This window comes from Candoia aspera, chromosome 6 (genome assembly GCF_035149785.1).
Source record: "Candoia aspera isolate rCanAsp1 chromosome 6, rCanAsp1.hap2, whole genome shotgun sequence".
Taxonomy (NCBI): Eukaryota; Metazoa; Chordata; class Lepidosauria; order Squamata; family Boidae; genus Candoia; species Candoia aspera.
In genome coordinates, this window is record NC_086158.1 from 53,805,345 (window position 1) to 53,824,531 (window position 19,187).

The 19,187-nt window shown below is 36.0% G+C and overlaps 1 protein-coding gene across 1 annotated transcript in view; it reads left to right on the forward strand.

Moving 5' to 3' along the window:
- RBM20 (RNA binding motif protein 20) overlaps positions 1 to 16,627 on the forward strand; it is an 85,134-nt gene extending 68,507 nt beyond the window's left edge. Inside the window, exons 10-13 of the mRNA XM_063307804.1 lie at positions 4,447 to 5,080; positions 9,878 to 9,997; positions 11,441 to 11,562; positions 15,928 to 16,627. Coding sequence (XP_063163874.1) covers positions 4,447 to 5,080; positions 9,878 to 9,997; positions 11,441 to 11,562; positions 15,928 to 16,038 — 987 coding nt within the window. The 3' untranslated portion in view covers positions 16,039 to 16,627. The remainder of the gene's footprint in view (positions 1 to 4,446; positions 5,081 to 9,877; positions 9,998 to 11,440; positions 11,563 to 15,927) is intronic.
- Positions 16,628 to 19,187: the final 2,560 nt, after the last annotated feature.

The window sequence follows — 19,187 nt, forward strand, 5'->3', positions numbered from 1 at the left end:
ATATTTTTAAGGCAGTAAATTGGACAGAAGTGCCCACACTGCATTCAGTTTAAATCTGTTTCCTCATTATTACAGAAAAAAGTTATTTTTATCTTATTTTATTTTAACAAATAATTAAAAGCACAACCAACAAAAGAGGAAAAAGAAATAAAAAAGAAATAGAGAATAGATTTACAAGATTTATAACAAATTTTAAAAAGTTCAAAATAGTATTAGATTTGTACTACATATAAAACTGATCTAATTTAGCATTTTAAAACTACTGACAAAATCAAATCAATAACTTAGGAAAGGTAGTCAGTATTATAAGAATTATCTATCAGAACGAACAATTAATAGGAGTTTCTGTCTAATATGAGAAAGGCTATACTTATTAAAATGAATCAGCCAAAATCTAATATGTGAAAACTTTATCTTAATAGAAACACAAACTTCAGAGGTGGTACAGGTCCATGTACAGAATTATAGCCCATAAATAATTTCCAGGTTAAATTAAATTCAGTTGTTTTTAAAAAATGAAGTTATAAGAAGCATCAAGCATTCTAGTGGCTATTGTAACACACAGTGCCAAGTCAGTATACTTTGGAGATAGTTCACTTCAATGCTCAGAACCAGAGCAATATTTTGAAAAATGAAATTGTATTTTATGAGAGTTGCAAGGAAATTAAAATAATCAGCAAATGAATTCAGAGGTCTGTTGGACTTCCAACAGATATTGGGTTAATTGAAATCTCTCGTTGCAGCTGTAGATGGTCATCTTGAGAAGCTGATAATTTGATTTAGATGGGCATCATCCATATTCTTTTCCTGGAAGTGTGGTCTGTAGTAAGTTCCCACAATCATAACATTTTTGTTTTTTACTCCTTGTAATCTTACCCAAACATTTCAACAGAATTCCCATATTCAAGGTTATTTTTTCCCCAGAGGTATACAAACCATTCCATTTTTGCTGTGTGTATTTCTCTCAGATTCTACATTCCAATAATGACTTTCATCCCACCAAATTTCCATGGTACCTGTAAAGTCATTTGCTTGCCTGTGTGAAGATTTGTTGTTTCTTTCATTTGCTGCCAACATACTGTGTTTTAAAATAATTTCTAGAGTAATTTCATTGCTGTGTTTTCTATAAAAGCTTCTACTGTACAATGGGAATTATCTGAATCAAATATCTTAAAGAGTGGTTGAAAGTTTTTTGTGCAAAGGCAATGTATGCAATTATGATCCCCTTTTGAAATGTGATAGGACTGATTGGGATTGTGGCAGAACTATAAGGAAAAACCTTAGTGGTATTTTCCATAAAGTAAATTAGTTACTATGCTAAATAATGCAAGTCAAAAATGCCACCATACAACCTCTCATGATGACAAATTAGACTACAATGAAGTAATGTTATGGGCAAATAGGTAAGTATCTCTACCTCCAATTTTGACCTTTCAACATCTTGTGACTTGGGCCACCAACAAAGATCTTTCTGATCTGAGGGCATATCTATCAGTCACTGAATCAAATTCTCCACCTTCTTCCCTCCTCATGCTGACAATTTTATATAAATGATGAAAATAGAGGTTTAATTTGTTTGTGGTTTCTTGGCAGCTCCCACAATGCAACACTTCAAAGCTCCAGTGAAACTGATTAGAACTAGAGGTTTGATGGAAGGGAGACCCTTCAGACTATTACTTATTCCCTGGTCACCTCATGACTGGATTGCAATGCTCTATACATGGGGCTGCTCTTGAAGACCCTCTGGAAGCTACAGATGGTTCAAAATGCAGTGGTGCAAGCAGTAACAGACACTTTTGCTATGCCCATGTGTCACTGCTTCTACACAAGCTGCATTGGTTGCTAGTCAGCTTCAAGGTGCAGGTTGTCACCTATGAAACCCTTCATGACATATGGCCTGGTTATATGAGTGACCCCCTATCTCCAACTGTTTCTGCCAATCTGGTATATTCCAGCAGAGTGGATGTGCTCCAGGTCCCCTCTATTAAACGTCATCTTCTGGGACTGAGAAAGTGTGCCTTCTCTATCATGGCCCCTACCCTCTGGAATAGCAACCCCCCCCCCCAAATATACTGATAGCACCCTCTCTTCTGGGGTTCTGGAAAGCTCTTAAGACCTGGCTTGGCCCCAGGCCTGGGCTTAATGTGTTTGTGGGGCCCCTGTTGTGGCTTCATATTACTGTTATGGTTGTTTTATTCTAGGCTGTCGGTGTTGCTTTTTGCTTTTCATGGTTTTTACTAGGGTTTTTTGGATTTTATAAACCACATCTGCTAGAGTCAGTGGCCATAACAAATTTAAGTAAATAAATTAATAACAACACCAACAACTAAAACAGAGGATTCTGACCCATATGCTGTACTCTGTTCAAAATCTGTTCTGATTGCTCTCTGCTGCTTCATGATCTGAAGTTCATCACATGTCTCCCTCCCTACCAGTGGGAAATTCTGAAATATTTAATACACAAACATGGCTGTTTCTTTTAACCAGGGACAGACTTATCTCCTATTCCATGTTTTCTTTTTTATCTGTGTAAAAGTGGTAAGGTAAAAGAAAAGGTAAAGGTAAAACGTTCTAAATCCCATTCTCCTTCACTCTCTTATCTTCTCCTGGCCTATAGGAACAGAAGATTTAGATCTTAAAGTCTTCTATTAAAGACATCAGTGATATGGGAAGGATTAAAACTAAGTCACTTGTTTAAAAAAAATGAAGAAAAAGGATTCCCCCATGTCAGTTTCTAGAGTTTATTCCATCACTGCCACTTGTTCTTACATAAGAGCACCACATTTACCAAGTTGCACATCTGTCATGAAGGGAACCTACACCTTTTCTTCTTCCTTGGAACGTTCTCTATTAAATGGTTGATGTTAATTTAACCTCATACACCCACCTACCTTAATTATTCATTATCAGTTTGCTTCACCCCTGTTGCTGGTTGAAGACGGAGTAGCTGTTTCTTCAGGAGAGCTATATTTTAGTTGTATAGTACCTACCTCTTGCCTTCCCTGAATGTGGTTATAAAAGGGAGTGATAAACCTGATAAACACTTAACAGGTTCAGATGACTCGCATTTAGTTCCTGAAAGTGAGGAAAAAGATTTAACAATCAATGTAATAATTCCTTTACCTCACTCATTTAATCAAATCAATTGCTTCCCTGTCATATGAACCAGGCCAACCAAGGAGCTAACATTCAAGAAACTTATTCTTCCTCTAATACTAAAGCCCCACAGCAGGTGGTCATGATCCTGACCAACTTAGACATTTTATTTAATTAATGGAATGATGATCCTACTCATTCTCATACACACACACATAATCTGGAAGTATAGACAAGAACAAATTAAAGTCAGACATAGGAATTTCAATGAAGAGCAAGGGATAAAGCACTCAGTCCAAATAATGTGAATATCAAGATTGGAAGATAGTTGGTATATTGGTAAGAGTATAAACAGGTTCAGGGACTCACTTCAAATACTGCTTAGCACTGTTTGCATAAACAGAAGAGTACTAAGTGAGAATTTTTAGAAGATACAGGAACTGCAGGCAATGAAGACCATCTATAAGAACCTTTTCAGAAGTACTGTATTATCTTTTTCTCAAGTAATCTGTTATTTAAGATTAGGCCAATTTTGCTCTCAAGCCCTTCTCTTATCAATTAACAAAGAAGAGCTTGAGGGAAAATTTATGTCTCTCCCTCTCTTAAAATATTTCACAGTTTGTGGATACAGTACAAACAAATTCTGCCTCTATATAGTTTAAGATCTGAGACCTTTTCCCAGGACAGAAGGTGCTACCTGAGAAAATGCCTTTTTTTTTTTGGAGGCATCTTATTTATTGAATACTTTCTCCCCCAAAATTGGTCTGCTTCTTACATTAATATCATTTAAATACCTGTAAAGTTTATCTATTTAATGCTGTTTCCATTTTAAGTATGTGTTTTGTTCGATACTTTATTTTATATACTCAATATAATTATTTTACATTCTGTTTTATATTATGATTTGAAAATTTTGTTAAAGAGGAAAATGTAAGTACTATAACTACATAAATTCATACTTATTTATAGATAATAAATACTATTATTTATCATGCCATCCGAGTTGTTGTAGATCTTGCCTTAGTAAATGTTAATACTGTACACATGCATACTTTCTTATTGAGTTATACATGCAAGTTAATATTTGAAGGCCACCGCAGATGGCAGCACCTGGCCAGCCTTAGATTATTTTTTTTTAAATTTAGAGTAGGAACTGATCAGGGTTTGGATGGTGGGCTTTGTGTGCCATCTTGAGCTCCTGAATGAAAGGCAGGATATAAATCTAATAAGTAATGAAGGAGGCTATCATGATTTACTCTTATAAACAATTTGTGATACGCAGTTACGAGAATCAGATTGACATGTTTGTTTACTGTAATCTTCCCAATAAAATTTGCATTTCTGTTGTAGGACTGGGAAAGTGGAAGTGACATGGAAGCTGAAACTTGGTATCCAACCAATATGGAAGAGCTTGTAACTGTTGATGAGGTAGGAGAGGATGATCTTATTATGGAACCTGATATAACTGACCTTGAGGAAATAGTAACTGTAGGTCAGGAAGATGAAGAATGTTCCATAAGGAGTGCCGTAGCTGCTGGATTGGAGGTAAAGAATGAACACAGCTTATTAAATACAAAGGAAGACAAATCTAATATCACGGAAGCCACCACAGGATCAGAAAAAGAAAACGCGGGGGATGTAAGTGGCTCTGAAGGTGATAATACAGCTACAAATGCAACCTATCTGAACTTTGATACTGAAGATAAACCAGATGCACTGCATGAAAGCAGATCTGAAAAGGATTCAGATCAGCATAATGAAAGAAAAATAGATGAAAATTCTAATATTCAGTTAAAGCTGGAGAAGCAATGCGTATCTTCAGATCCTCCAAAAGAAGAATTCTTCCAGCAGAGTGACACATTTGTAGATGATTATAAAGAGACAGAAGCTCTGGAAAGCAGGAATAATAAAGATAAGGATATCCTGGCAAAAAAATCTCAAGAAGAAACAAACTGTGAAAGCGAGGAAAGGCCAAAGGCCCAGAGTATGTTGCACGTTTTTCCTTCTTTTTATATATGCAATATATTTAAGTTTAATATATTTCAGTACAAATGTATGCTACTTAAGGATTTTAACTTTCTCAGCAATGAGCTGGATTGAAGAACTGATTGTCAACATTAAATCACATTAAATGGTGTCAAGGATAATAGATAAATGTTTAGCAAGTGTTCTGGAAGAGTTAGCTGTTGTGACCTCTTTCAGGTTCCTACAATTTAAATCTTTAGAGTGCCATCTTAAATTACTTAGACATGTCAATGTGAAGAATAATTACTCTTCTTTTATGGCCTGTTGATTTTTAAAAAGTCCTTAGATAGCTCATGAAGCAGATCATGTTGCTGTAAAATGGGTTTTTGGATTCTCACATTTCATTTTGAACAGGGTATGTGGGGAGATGAGGGCCTCTACCTGTTTGCTTGATCCTTACTCCTTCTGGCTGATTAAGTCAACCAGTTTGCATCTGCATCCATGGTTACTGGAGGTGATTAATGACTGAGGGAAAAAAGCCCTTCATAAATCAGCAAGAATGTTTTAATTACACCCTCTCATTTAGCAACCACAATCCATTTCTTAAATTGGAAGTGAAATGGCCACTAAACAAACATGTAACTGAAAGAGAGAGACACAGCAAAGATCACTGGTTGCTGCTGTCTCAAATAAAGTTCTCTCATACAGCTACACCAGTGTTACTCTCACTCCGGCATGCACCGTTGTCAGGTGCATGAAATTTGGCTGGAAGTGCATGCATTGGTTGGAAAATGATTTTTTAATAACAAATTACTATTATATTTGCAGTCGCTAAACAAGTTAGTTAGCCCCTAAATGAGGAGTGGCTGTATATACCACTATCAAATCTTCCATTCTTTGGTAAGGTGATTGGAAAAAAGTGATGGCCTCAGAGCATCAGAAAGGTCTGGATGTAATTGATTATCTGGATCCATTTTAATCAGGCTTTCACTGAGGTTATGGTGTTGAGATTGTTTTGATCACTGGAAGCTAGATAAGAATAGTGCAACTATGCAGGTTCTCCTTGATGTTGGTGGCTTTCAATACTATTGACTGTAGGATCCTTTCTGGGTAATCTACCAGGGTGAGGCATTGTGGGAACTGTTTTAAAGTGATTCCAGTGACTTTGCTGGAGCAGTGCTGAAATGGTGCTGGAAATAACTATTTGATATTTATGTCATTAGTTTATGTGAGCTATGGGATTCTTGTTCCCTATGTTGTTTAATATCTACATTTAAGCTACCACTTGAGGTCATTTGGAACTATCAGTATGCTGATGACATCTAATTCTACTGCTCCATATTCCAAGGAAACAATCAGCATTCTTCAGTGTTGCTTAAGCTTGATAATGAGGTAGACAAGGGAAAACAAACTGAAATTAAATCATAGAAAAGCTGGAGTTGAGAACTGAGGTGAAGCCTGTTCTGGATGGGACTGAGCTCCCTGATAAAAAGCGTATTTGCCATTTGGAAATGCTCTTTGAAATTCTGCTTTCCCTGTGATAAGGAATGCATTTACACCACTGTGGCTGGGGTATCAATTGGAACCCTTCTTGAGACAATTTGATGTGGTGAGCTTACTGAAACCTGTCTATACCTTGACTACATCCTACCTTAATTACTGCAATTTATTTATAAATACATTTTCTTGATCTTCTGCTTATGTATTGGCTGCTCCTAAGCAAAAAAACATGCAGAAAGGAGCAGCAGATTCTGTTCTCACCTCGAACAGTAGATCTGCCTCTGTCTCAAGCAGCATATATTCTGAAGTCTCCCTTAGGAAGACACTATTCATATTCTGATTGTTAAGACAAAACCTCAGGTTGCTGGTTATATAAAAGATCTCTACTAACATTTCTTTAAACAAGTTTTACTAAAATAATTTTCCATTTTTTTCTGGCATGTAATTCTTGTAATTCTTTGATAGCTTTTCATGAGGGGTCAGAGTATTTTAAAATGATAAAATATCAAAACATTTTTTTCAGAATATAAAAACCTCTGGCATCTTAGTCTTCATATAAAATTTTAGGCTGCTGTGCTAGGTTCACATGATATTTTTATTTTTTCAAAATTCAGCACCAAAAAACAGTGTTTAAGGACCACCTCAGAATTAGAGTTGACTGTGTTATGGTCTAGATCCCAGTGTGGTGACTGAGAGTATGTCTGCCGACAAATTTTTGGCATTTGCCAGACACCCTGCCTTAATTTTTAATATTTTTTAAAATTAAAAATTGGTAGTTTAACATACTGTAAAACTAAACGGCTATCTCAAGTTTTGTTTTTTCATATAAATCTATCTGCATAGTGCTTGCCAGGACAGGCAGAAAATAGATGCACGTTTGCACCCATCCTGAGAACCAAAATAGATGCTATTGTTAGATGTAAAACCACACAGGTAGTCTTCACTTAACCACCATTCGTTTAGTGATGGTTTGGACTTATGATAGAGCTGAAAAAACTGACTTACCGTCGGTTCTCACACTTACAACTGTTGTAGCGTCCCGCGGTCATGTGATTGCGGTTCAGGCACTTGGCAACTACTTTGCATTTACGACCATTGCAGCGTCCCGTGGTCACACGATCACCATTTTTGACCTTCCCAGCTGGCTTCTGGCAAGCAAAATCAAAGGACCATGTGATTTGCTTAATGACTATGTGGTTCACTTAATGACTGCAGTGATTCACTTAATGACCAGGTCGCTTAGTGACTGAAATTCCGGTCCAATTGTGGTAATTAAGCAAGGACTACCTGTATTTTGAAATGCTGCCAAAATACAGGTCTGATCAGAATGTCAGCAAGATTATTTATTCCATGACTTCTCACAATTTACTGCATGGAAAATGTGTTCAGTATGACATTTTCTATGTTACAGAATTATTCTTTTTTTATTAGTATTTGTTGAAGATTTGAAGTCAGCAGGAGCCCTTGTTAGGGGATATGCTCCTGAACATAAGCAGGGTGCTGAAAGAAAATTGAATAATTAAGTAGCAGAACATCCCATTAAAATGAAAACTGTCCATCATGTAGTTGTCTTGGATGCTAGGTATGGGCTAATACCCAGCTTTCAGTGAGTGCTAACAGTCTGTTGTATCTGAAGTAAAAGCTTGCTTTATGGAGAAATGTGAGGGTGGAAAAGCAGCATTCCCCTTCCACTTGTCTATCTCTTGCCATTTGCTTTGTGGTCAAAATTGCTTGTAGATGTAAAGAGATGATGCAGCCTCCAGTAGTAGCAGATTGTGCTTCGCTGATGGATGCACACCAATAGAAAGAAAGCCAACGTTCTACAGCTGTTTGCCCTTTTTTTTTTATTATGTCATATGAATTGCTCAATAGGCAGTCTTATTTAAAGCAGGGGGCTTCTTTCTCCAGAACAAACTCTGGGAAGGATTTCAGCATCTTCTTTTGCAGGCTTTGGGCTACAGAGGACAAGAAAAATAGAATCGTGTTGAGAACCAGAGGCACCCCTTCCTTTCCATTGCCCTTATCACTTGACTATGCTCAAAGCATTCGCCAGAGAGCAAGATACCGTCCCAAAACAAAAAATGCCTGACTCTTTTTTTCTGCTTCACTTCAGAGGGTAAGATGCTTAAGAGACGACAGGCAACCTTTTCTCTAGGACTAGGTGTTTTAACTGCAACAGTGTGCAGAATCAGTTCTTGCTGAGTCAATAGTTATCTGAAGCAAGGAAAAAGGAAAAGAGCATTCACGTGGCAGTGGCTTTTGCAGCTTCCTCTAATTCCAAACAGGTTTCAACTTTTATTTATTATTCTAATTATTTATATCTCCCATTTCAGGGCAATAGTCCTTCCAAGCAGCTTACAAGCACATAAACAATTTTAAATAGATGAACTATTACTTTAAAACAAACTAAAGGATTTCCCCCCAGGGCCATTGATGATAATGCTCTTGGGGCAGGGAAGTCCCATTAGAGCAGACAGCCTCCAGAGGGAATTGTCCTGTTGCCCGGTGAACATGAACAAGCAAATAGCCACAGTCCAAAATTTAAAGCACGCTGACAAGATGGCAGGGGGACATCTACTAACCAGCCAAGCAAGTACTTAGGACATATTCCTTGTTGTTAGCCACATGTTAGAAGCTGATCCTGCTTTTATTTTTGGAACCATCTCAGCTTGCTAAAGGTTCCTTTTCATCTCTTTGCAGTAATTGCTCATAGATTTATTGTTTTATTCATGGTTATCATAATTTAACTATTAACTTGTGCTTATATGGAATAAAATAATGAGCAGCTGCTGGCTTGAAAAGGAAGTGTGGAATTAAAGATCTGTCTTCATGGAATTTTTCAGTTGTGGCCCCACACTTTCAGAATATTTTTGTTTGTAATAAAATAAACAATTAGACAGAAGCCTCCTACAGGAACTTTTTACTTAATAGCAGAATACCCCAGAATATTTCACTTAATAGGAGTATATCCCAGAAAAGTCTAAATAGTGATTTAGACTTTTTAGATCACTAGGCTATATCTGCAATTTGTGCTTTAGGACCGTTGTGTTTTATGGTACTTGCAATTTGTGTTTTTTGAGATCTATGGGAAAAAAACAAACCAAGATTACAATCCCCAAAATAATGGAATGCAACAATTTAACAACTTCACATACATTCTTAAAAAAAAGTAGATGGAACAAAACATAGTAATTTTGGAGAACATCATGTGAAAGTATCCCTGAGTGATCTAGAAAATGTTTTGTGGGTTAGTATTGTAGGCTTATCTGCATGTTAACAAACTAGTTTTATTCAAATTGTTCTTCTGCTTTTAAAGCAAATTGTAGGTATCCAGAAATAAAAACTCCTGATTTCCCAGAAGTTGAATCAAAAAAATCATATTTTTCACCATCGTGGGAACAAGAAAATGTGTTTACGGAGCTCAACATTCCACTAGGTATGTCTAATTAGAAGTGATTCACATATAATGTAACTTCTTACAATATCTTTATCTTGCAAAATAATGTGTCCAAGTTTACTCAGAGAAGCTTTCCATCTTTATTTAAAACTCCAGGCCCAAGTAAGTAATGTCGTTAGACAGAACTTGAAAATCACAGATGTCTAGTTGCTTAAATATGCAATGTGATATATCCAGTTCTTGACAGAGTTAGATTTCAGTAATCAAGATGAGTGATAACAAAAGCATGACTACTTTTCTCTGATAAGAGAGAAATCAGTTGATTTTTGCTAATAAACTACAGGGAAGTAGCCTAATGTGAGTGAGTAAGCAAGAAAAGTAGATTGAAGAAACAAAATATAGACACGACTCTGTGTGTACCAAAGATGTTGCCTAGTCTGGCAATGAAATGTCTGCAAGAAAACAACAAGGTTCAGAGGGCACCAAGAACTCCATAGACACATCTTTCTGCTTAGCTCTTAGAATGGATGATGATGGTACTGATATCATCTATGGAAATGGTGATCGTCAAGGAGAAGTTCAATTTTCTGCATATTGCATATTTAAATTGAAATGTTAAAAACTTAATTGGAAACACCAATCCAGGTAAAGTGAGGCAGGTAAGGATTAAAGGAGTATGGATGAATGGTACTGATTGGATTTTATGATCAGCTTGAATAGTGTGTAGAGAAGGTATTAGGAACCCAAGAACAAAGTTTTAAGGAACCCCAATACAAAAACTAAAGGGAGAGACGAATATTGAAAGCATTGAATAGTCACTTTAAAATGCTAAGTAACCTTAGATTTGATTGATGATCCAACTGCTGGATTTCCATCTGTTTCCCCAGGGCAGAACTACTGTACTATAAAAGAAAAAGAATCTCAGCATAAAAGGAAATGGAATTTCTCACTTCTTTTTTTCCCTTCCAATCTTTAGAAACAGAGGATAAATTTAGTTATTTTCAGCTGTAAGCTTTCCTTCTAACAGTTGGACCTAAAAACCTCTTTTCTCTAAAGGAAGAAAAAATGGACAAGGAAAGAAAGGGGCTATCATGCTTTGTCCAGATTTTTTTAAAGAAATGCAGATCTTGGCATGTGGAATCTTCTTCCTCCAATTTTATAAATTGATTAAATTACAATTGAAAATGAATCTTTACATATCTCCATGGTTGTCTTCTAATGTAAAATGGCTCAAATGTTATACATTGAATTTAATACATGTAAAAACCACAAGATGAAAATAATTAGGTAGATAGCACCTTTACTCGTTGAAATAATTAGAAGTGGAAGCATGAAAAATGATACTATTAGGCAAGCTATTAAATGGTAATGGTAGTTTATTAGATTCAAATTGACACCAAGCTAAATTCAACATTTTTTCTCCTAGGCAGGTTTTTTTTTTTATATTTATTCCTAATAATTATAATTCATTTTTTTAAATAGGAGTGGAATTTGTTGTTCCCAGAACTGGCTACTACTGCAAACTTTGTGGACTTTTCTACACAAATGAAGAGGCAGCAAAAATTCATCATTGTAGAAGTACTGTTCACTATAAAAATCTTCAGGTAACAAATTATTATTTTATTCAGTTTATTAATTTTTCCAAACTATTAATGCTACATGCAAGATCTTTAGCCTGAACATGTATTCTCCTACGGTACATGCATCATCACTGTTCTTTGCTGCAGTGTTGTGTCTCCCCCAGCTCAATTCTATCACAGTGGTGGTGGCTGAGGAGGAGTATTGTAGAAACTGTATGGGTTAGATAGTTAAATACCAAGGTCAATATGGGCCATTATCAAGTCTTTTTATGGGAGAAATTGGTAACTATGCTGTTCTGTCTCCATGCATGATTGCACTTTTCTGAATTGGTTAAGGAATCAATATTAAACTGAAAACTCAAAAGATTGTCACTGTTTCATTCAGTGACAGACAGTGAGGTAGAATTTAGCACAGTACAGAGCTTCTTATGCAATACCTTCTGGTGACAAGGAGCTTCTTTTGATGCTTAAAACCAATCCTCCAGTCAATTTCTTTATAGGTAGGTAGGTAGGTGTGTGTGTGTGTGTGTATAAATAAATATAAATAAAAACAAGGGACGTGGTGGCGCTGCGGGTTAAACCACTGAGCTGCTGAGCTTGCCGATCGGAAGGTCGAATCCGCGTGACAGGGTGAGCTCCCGTCGCTAGTCCCAGCTCCTGCCAACCTAGCAGTTTGAAAACATGCAAATGTGAGTAGATTAATAGGCACCGCTTGGCGGGCAGGTAACGGCATTCCGTTTAGTCATGCCGGCCACGTGACCACAGAAGTGTCTACGGACAAACGCCGGCTCTTCAGCTTTGAAATGGAGATGAGCACCGCCCCCTAGAGTCGGACACGACTGGACTTAATGTCAGGGGAAACCTTTACCTTTACTTTATATAAAAACAATAACAAGAGGCAGCATATTTTGGATTTTCTAATTCAACTTCATAGATCCAAGCATCACTTTTTACTTGAATTCACGGTTCACAACTATAGCAATAAACTTTTTAGATTGTCTTCACTCTTTTTTTTAAGTGGGCATTAAAAACTAGAGAACATTAGGCTTTTATCACAATAAACAGAGCTATGCTTTCAAGTTCCAGGGGCCTTCACAGTACTATACTTTTGTCAGACCTCCCCCCGTCTTGCCATGCAGACCAAAGTAACCACTCTGTTGTGCAAAGGAGCAATAGATATCCTGCCTCTATTTGAGGTAGAAGGGGAGGTTTATTATTGTTATTTCACAGCTTGAAACAAGTGTCCTCAGGCTAATTCTTTATCCCACTGATTTCAAGTATTCTCACCTCTAATGAAGGACATCTGCATCCATACAATGAATCTGGACAGACCATTGTTGGTGTCTTCGTTTATTACTGGGGAGTATGTTTCAGTTCAAGATGCTTCTCTTTGGTCTTTCAACCCCAGCCAAAGAGTATTAAAATGCATCACAGTTGTGGAGGCCCACTTAATACTTTCAAGTGAGATAAGTTTTTCATTACTTCAGTAGTTAGCTTCTGGCAGCTCCTTCAAAGACAGAAGTACTTGTTAATGCCAGAGATATATTAGATCTAGCCTGCTTGCACTTTTGTGTCAACCTCAAGAAATTTCAGTTAATTTGTTCCCACTTCTTGAGATTTCTTGGACTTATACTGGATTTTCCAGTGTTCTTATCAGCAGGCAAGATCACCTCACACTCTATTTTGGCATTTCAGTCTACGACAGTAGTATCTGCTTGCATCCTCCAGAGTCTGCTGGGTTATGTGGCTGCTTTAAACTTGCAGCAGATCACATTGAAGTTTTCCCAAGTGAATTAGCACCTCTTCTCTTCAACCCACTATTTATAACCTTCCACAAACACAAGGCAGTATTACATCCTGATATCCAGTTTCCTCCTTGGGTTGTTCCTTTTTCTTCATTTTAATCAAGATATTATTTTACCAGATTTTTTCCAAGCTTCAACAGTGTATAAACCATACACTGCTCTTCACCCCTTAGAGCTTTGAAGATCTTTGCCCTTCATGTACGTGTCCTTCATGTAAAAAAAGGAAATAAATTTAGGCAGGTGATACAAAACAGTGACTTACAAACACCTAGATTAAAATTACTATTCTGTGTTGTGTTCTTCTGTTTTGAAGAAATTATGTTTTGGATAAAAGGAGTTGTAAAAAAGAAAAAAGGTAAACCTAGCAGAAAGAAGGCAAAAATGTTTTTTCACTTTCAAATGTAGTTTTCCACAACTGGTTTCCATGACATACTGAAGCTCATATTATCATTTTCATATGTTATGAGCATGGTGGATATTCCATACTTCTCAGTCATAAACTAGGCTTTCTATTAAATCTAAAATGAGAAGCCAACTAGAACAGTTGTTTCTTAAAATTTTTGCAAGACAATTTGGACCACCAAACCATCTTTTATAAGAAATACCTATGTCTGTTTCATGCTTTAATAATGCACTTTTCCCCTCTTACATTTAACCCTTCAACTTTAAAAACATAATGGGATGAATGAGCATGCAGATAATGGTGTGTGCCATCTGGAATGACATGTGTTAGAATCAGTCTGACATGGAATCTTTTTCAATATTTGGCCTCCCCTGTAGTGAATGCTGAAAATCCTCTTTCAGAGTGCTGAAGGAAAAGGTAGTAGGACTCCCACCACCTTTTCACTTAAAAGTTTACACTCTCTTCTAACAATGATTTTTCCCAGTTATTTCAGAGGTTTGGAGAGGGCCTTTAAAATATTCTATTCATTCATGGTAAGTGCTTGTTTGGTTAGTAAAAGCTGAGTAGATCCAGACAACTCACAGAATACATTTACATTGTTTGGGAAGCATGGGTATTTTGCAGAACGTAAGTTCGGAAGCACTAAACTAAATGCTAAAATTTAGAGTTTAATTCCCTAGTTGCACATCTGAAGAATTTTTACACATCATATCATTAGAGATCAAGAGAAGATTCTCACCTCACCTTGGCCTTTCTCTAGAGCATGAAGTGCATGCTGCAAGTTAATACAGGATGCTGTACACAGCATGGTAATAAGTCATATACAAGCCTAAGTGAAAAAGGAGATGGGAACAGGTGAAAGGCTTGCCTTTAGAATTCTTGGTGCCTCTTTAGGGCAGCCAGTAAATCCAAGACCAAAGCAGTTTTACATAGCTGGATAAATGTGCACTTGCTCATTAAGATCTGTACACATTAATGGTTTTAATAAACCTAAGCAACAGATGAATCTGTTTTTAAGAGTGTGAAGTAAGTGTCATTTCTTTGGCAGGGCTTCTTTACAAGAAGGGCTTAGAGTATCAGCTTCTTTTGTGTGTGCGCGCACACTTCCACTGAATCTAACTTCTAATTAAATGCACAGTTGTTCCAAAGGCCCTACTTTGCACCAGTAGCATTGCTCTGCCATTTCGCCCCCACCCAGACCTTGCTTAAAAGAGCCTTCAAAACCTGGCTCTGCTCCCAGGCCTTGGGCTAGAGTGGGTGGCAAGTCCCTTGTGTGTTATATAGCTCTGTTTAGAGGCTGACATTTCCCCCCAAACATCTGTTGTTCTTTTGTTTGTACTTTGGAATTGTTTTAATATTGTACACTGTCAAGAGTCACAGTGGGATCAGGCAGCGTTATAAATTTAACAAACAAATAAATAAGCAAGCAAGCACTGGGGTTGAATACTCCGAGTGGTGAAGAGTGCTCATACCTAAAAAATGAGAGAGATGATACTATCTATGGCTCATAAGTGGTTGTTGCCTTATTTTGATCAACAATCATACACAAGGGAGTTGGGAACTTTCCAGAAATAGGTGAAACATTTTCTGCTCACTGTAGATTTGGGGCTGTTTTTAACATCAGTGGTCATAGGCATTATCTGTCCTCCCTTCTATTAGATTTTTTAAAATATTGTAAAGTCACTATTTTGAGAAGGCCTTGCTTATACTTACCTTTCACATTTTGCATTCTAAGTAGAGGAACATCCTAAATATGTACAAAAGTGAAACTAAATCTGCACTTAAACAAAATATAATTTAAAAGTATTCCTGAATACTCTTTTGGCAACACTGCTTCAAAAGAAGTGTAAGACATGAAACAATCACCAACTTTTTAGCAGATGTATTCAAATCATTGTTCTCCAGAGCACATTTCACATTATCTAGCCTAAGAGAAACCCATTAATCCTCCTATTAAAAGTTTCAATGCAAATTGTAACTTTTTCATTATTGTAAAACACATTATCAAAATTATATTGTGCTAGGATCTCTCAGCAACTTATGCTGGTTCTGTCACTGGGACTAATTATTAGGTTTGTACTTCCTTTTTGATCCTTGACATGATTAAATGTTACATGGAAATGCATATTGTATATTAGGCAATTTAATTGTTAACTATTATAAAAACATCTTGTTCTACAGAAGTACCTATCGCAGCTTGCAGAAGAGAATCTGAAGATGAATGAAAAAGAAAACAGTTCAGCACAAGATGATACTGGGATTGTTCCTCACTTTGAGGAGAAAAGGCTATGATTTTTTTTATCAAATTGAAAACTTGCTGATTTTTTTTGCTGATGTCAATGATGCACCTTTAGTTTGCACTTTGCTAAAGAAAGGAAAGCATAGTGAACTTTTTTTGGCACTCACACTGAGAGCACCATTAAAAATATAATCCCTGCAGTATAGTAAAGCAGAAGTGACATACCTGTAAGTAGTAGCATCCGTATCTCCGTAATGGATACTGTTCTCTCTAAATCAGAATTCTCAGGGATTTTCTCAGTATTACTTGTGTTACAACCTCAGTTGGTCAGTGAGTGAGGCTTATCTGAAAAAGAAATGGTCTAAATGAAAACTTTGCAACAGTATGTTTGTTCAGTCGCCATGCTCAGTAATGAACCACAGCACTTGAAAGTACCTTACAGTAAGCCATTACGCTACTGCTGATGATACTGTTTCTCTGGGGACAGCACTGTCCTTGTCTGGTACATGGCAGTTCATGATACATATTTTCAAAAAGAGTGTATCATTTGTATTGAAGTGGACAAAATTGGAGACGCCCTTCTATTTTCAATTCCTGAACGTATTTCAGAACTCTAAAATAAGGAAACGTCTACTATGCAAATATTTTCCCTGCTAGTCTTACTCTCTATTTTCTTCCATGTTTCTTAAAGCTAATTTCTTTTAAATCCATTATTTCTTAAATTTTGATATATTTGCACAGGAGTAAAATAATACTTCTATAGATGAGAAGCTGTTCAAAACCTTATCTATGCTGCTTTAAGTGCCATGATGGGACACGTACATATCTGTATATAATACACAATTTTAATTAGTTCAGAAAATCAGACATATTTTTAACTGATCAAGTGTTCTGTTATGAATCAACTAAACATTACAGCCCTTATTAGAACTGCCTTAAAATTTAATTTCCATAAATTTACATTAATTATATAGCTGCCCAACATACTGTGTGTGTGTGTGTGTGTGTGTGTGTGTGAAAGGTTCATGCATATTTCACTAAATAAAGCACATATTTATTTGTTTAAGTAGATACAATAAAACTGCTGGTAACTGCCATCACATAAAGATATTATAAAATACTTATATTTTATATAAGATATTATAAAAGATATTATAATAAAAGATATTATAAAATACCAGATAACATAAGAGTTCCTGAGCCATACTGAAAGAGCAAGTGTAATTGCTCCAGTTCCTTGTTCAGGTAGTCTGAAAATTTATAGAAAATATACAGTAGAGTTATTTCCATCATTTGCTGCTTCTAAAGTTGTTTAATTATCCAGTGATGCCTTTTCTTCGTAATTAAAAAAAATCTTTAGTTGTGAAGATCTCCCAACCAAAATCTCATTTATTACCTGTTTTCCTATCATCCTTTTCTTAGTTGCAAGGCAGAGGAACCAGTACCTTCATTTATTTTATTTTTAATAGGTCTGTGCTGTCAAAGATCTGGGTTCAAATCCATTAAATATCCACATTCCATGTCTCAACTTTGATATAATAAGAGACATATAACACATTTCAGAATCATAAACTCAAGAACTTTTGAGATCCTAGCTTTTGGCTTGGTATTGTAAAAGAAAGGCAGGCATATTTTTAAAGCATATACCACACTTCTCTTTATCAGTTGTTACTGCTTATTTAAAACTTTTAATCCCAACTTTTAACATAAAATTTTCTAAGGCAGCTGATAAAATATTAAAATAGGGGAAAAATAACAAGGAAAAGTAATATATCTGTACTTCTGGTATTACAGAAAAGACACAGTTGGTCTGTAGGGGGAACATAACTATATTTGTGTTGTTTTAATGTAGATCTTAGTGAAAATAATCTCACACACAATGAAGAATGCATATACTATCAGAAAACAGAAAGGTGGGGAAATGCTTATGCAACATAAATGGCAAGCTTGCTTTGGAATTCTTACACTAAAATCTGAAATTTATAAAGACTTGCTTTTCTCCTGCCTCAATTCTTTACAATTGTATAGGTTATGAGAGAGAAAGAGAGGGGGGGGTGGGCATGCACAGGGTAGCCTGAAGAGAATCCAAAGACTATTTATTATAATTATGTAAAAAGCTTCCTTATTTATAAACGATTGCAAAATATTTGAAAGTCCTTAGGTCTTGCGATACTTTACTTGTCTCAACCTATTACTTTTTATGGGTTTCACATCACATAGCTTTCATTTTAAAACTAAGGAATCTAAGCCCTGAGGCATAAAACTTGACTTTTTTTTTCCTACTGACTGCAACTCATGTTTAGTATTAGGCTTTCAGGGTTTCTATCTGAAGTCTGATTTATTGATAGATACTTGAACTGGACCAGATGTTATTATTTATTAATTCATATAATCTTGTTTAATTACTGGCTTGTAAACATTTGAGATATATTGGAAGTTTAATTAGGAAGCATCACACATTTTTATTGTCTATGTATCTTGATTTCAAGTTGCATTTGTAAAAATAGATTGATTGTAATAAAGATAATTTTTAATGACTAATGAGCTTCGGTATCAGCAGTATCAGCACCTTTGGTATCCTCTAGGCTCCTGGCTGTTGTGTGCAATGTGTATTCAGACTTCTGTCGCTCTGACAAATGCTTGGATTGGCTGTGTCCTTACAGAAGAACTCCGGATTGGAGTTTAACCTTCAACATGAAATTACTATTAACTGTAATTAAATGCTAGCTTCTGCATATCAGCTGGGGTGATGATGGTTGTGATTTCTTATGTAAAAATGGGCTTTAAAAGTATTCTGGAAGCTGATGTGGTACAGTTTTTCTACTGCATTTTAGACTGCGGGGAGGGTCTACATGATTTCATGTTCTGTTTTAACCTTCCTATATTTACAACTTACCATTTACCATATACTACTAAATAGCGAAAAACAATTACTGATAGAATTTTTTACTTGTCACACTGGAGCCATCACTGAAAGCACGCTAAGAATTACTTTTAGGAAGAGGAGAAACAAATCTCAGTAATATTGTTAATTGTTTTTATAGAAAGCTCAAATCCCATTGTTATGATACTTCCAAAAAAAATCGTCATTTGAATTATGTGCTTGTCCCAAAGGTTAACTCTTTTAAAAGCATTATTAATGCACAGTTCGTTTTCTGTTTTAAATTTAGCATTTCTGTTGTGAGTGGTCTGCCCCCTACTG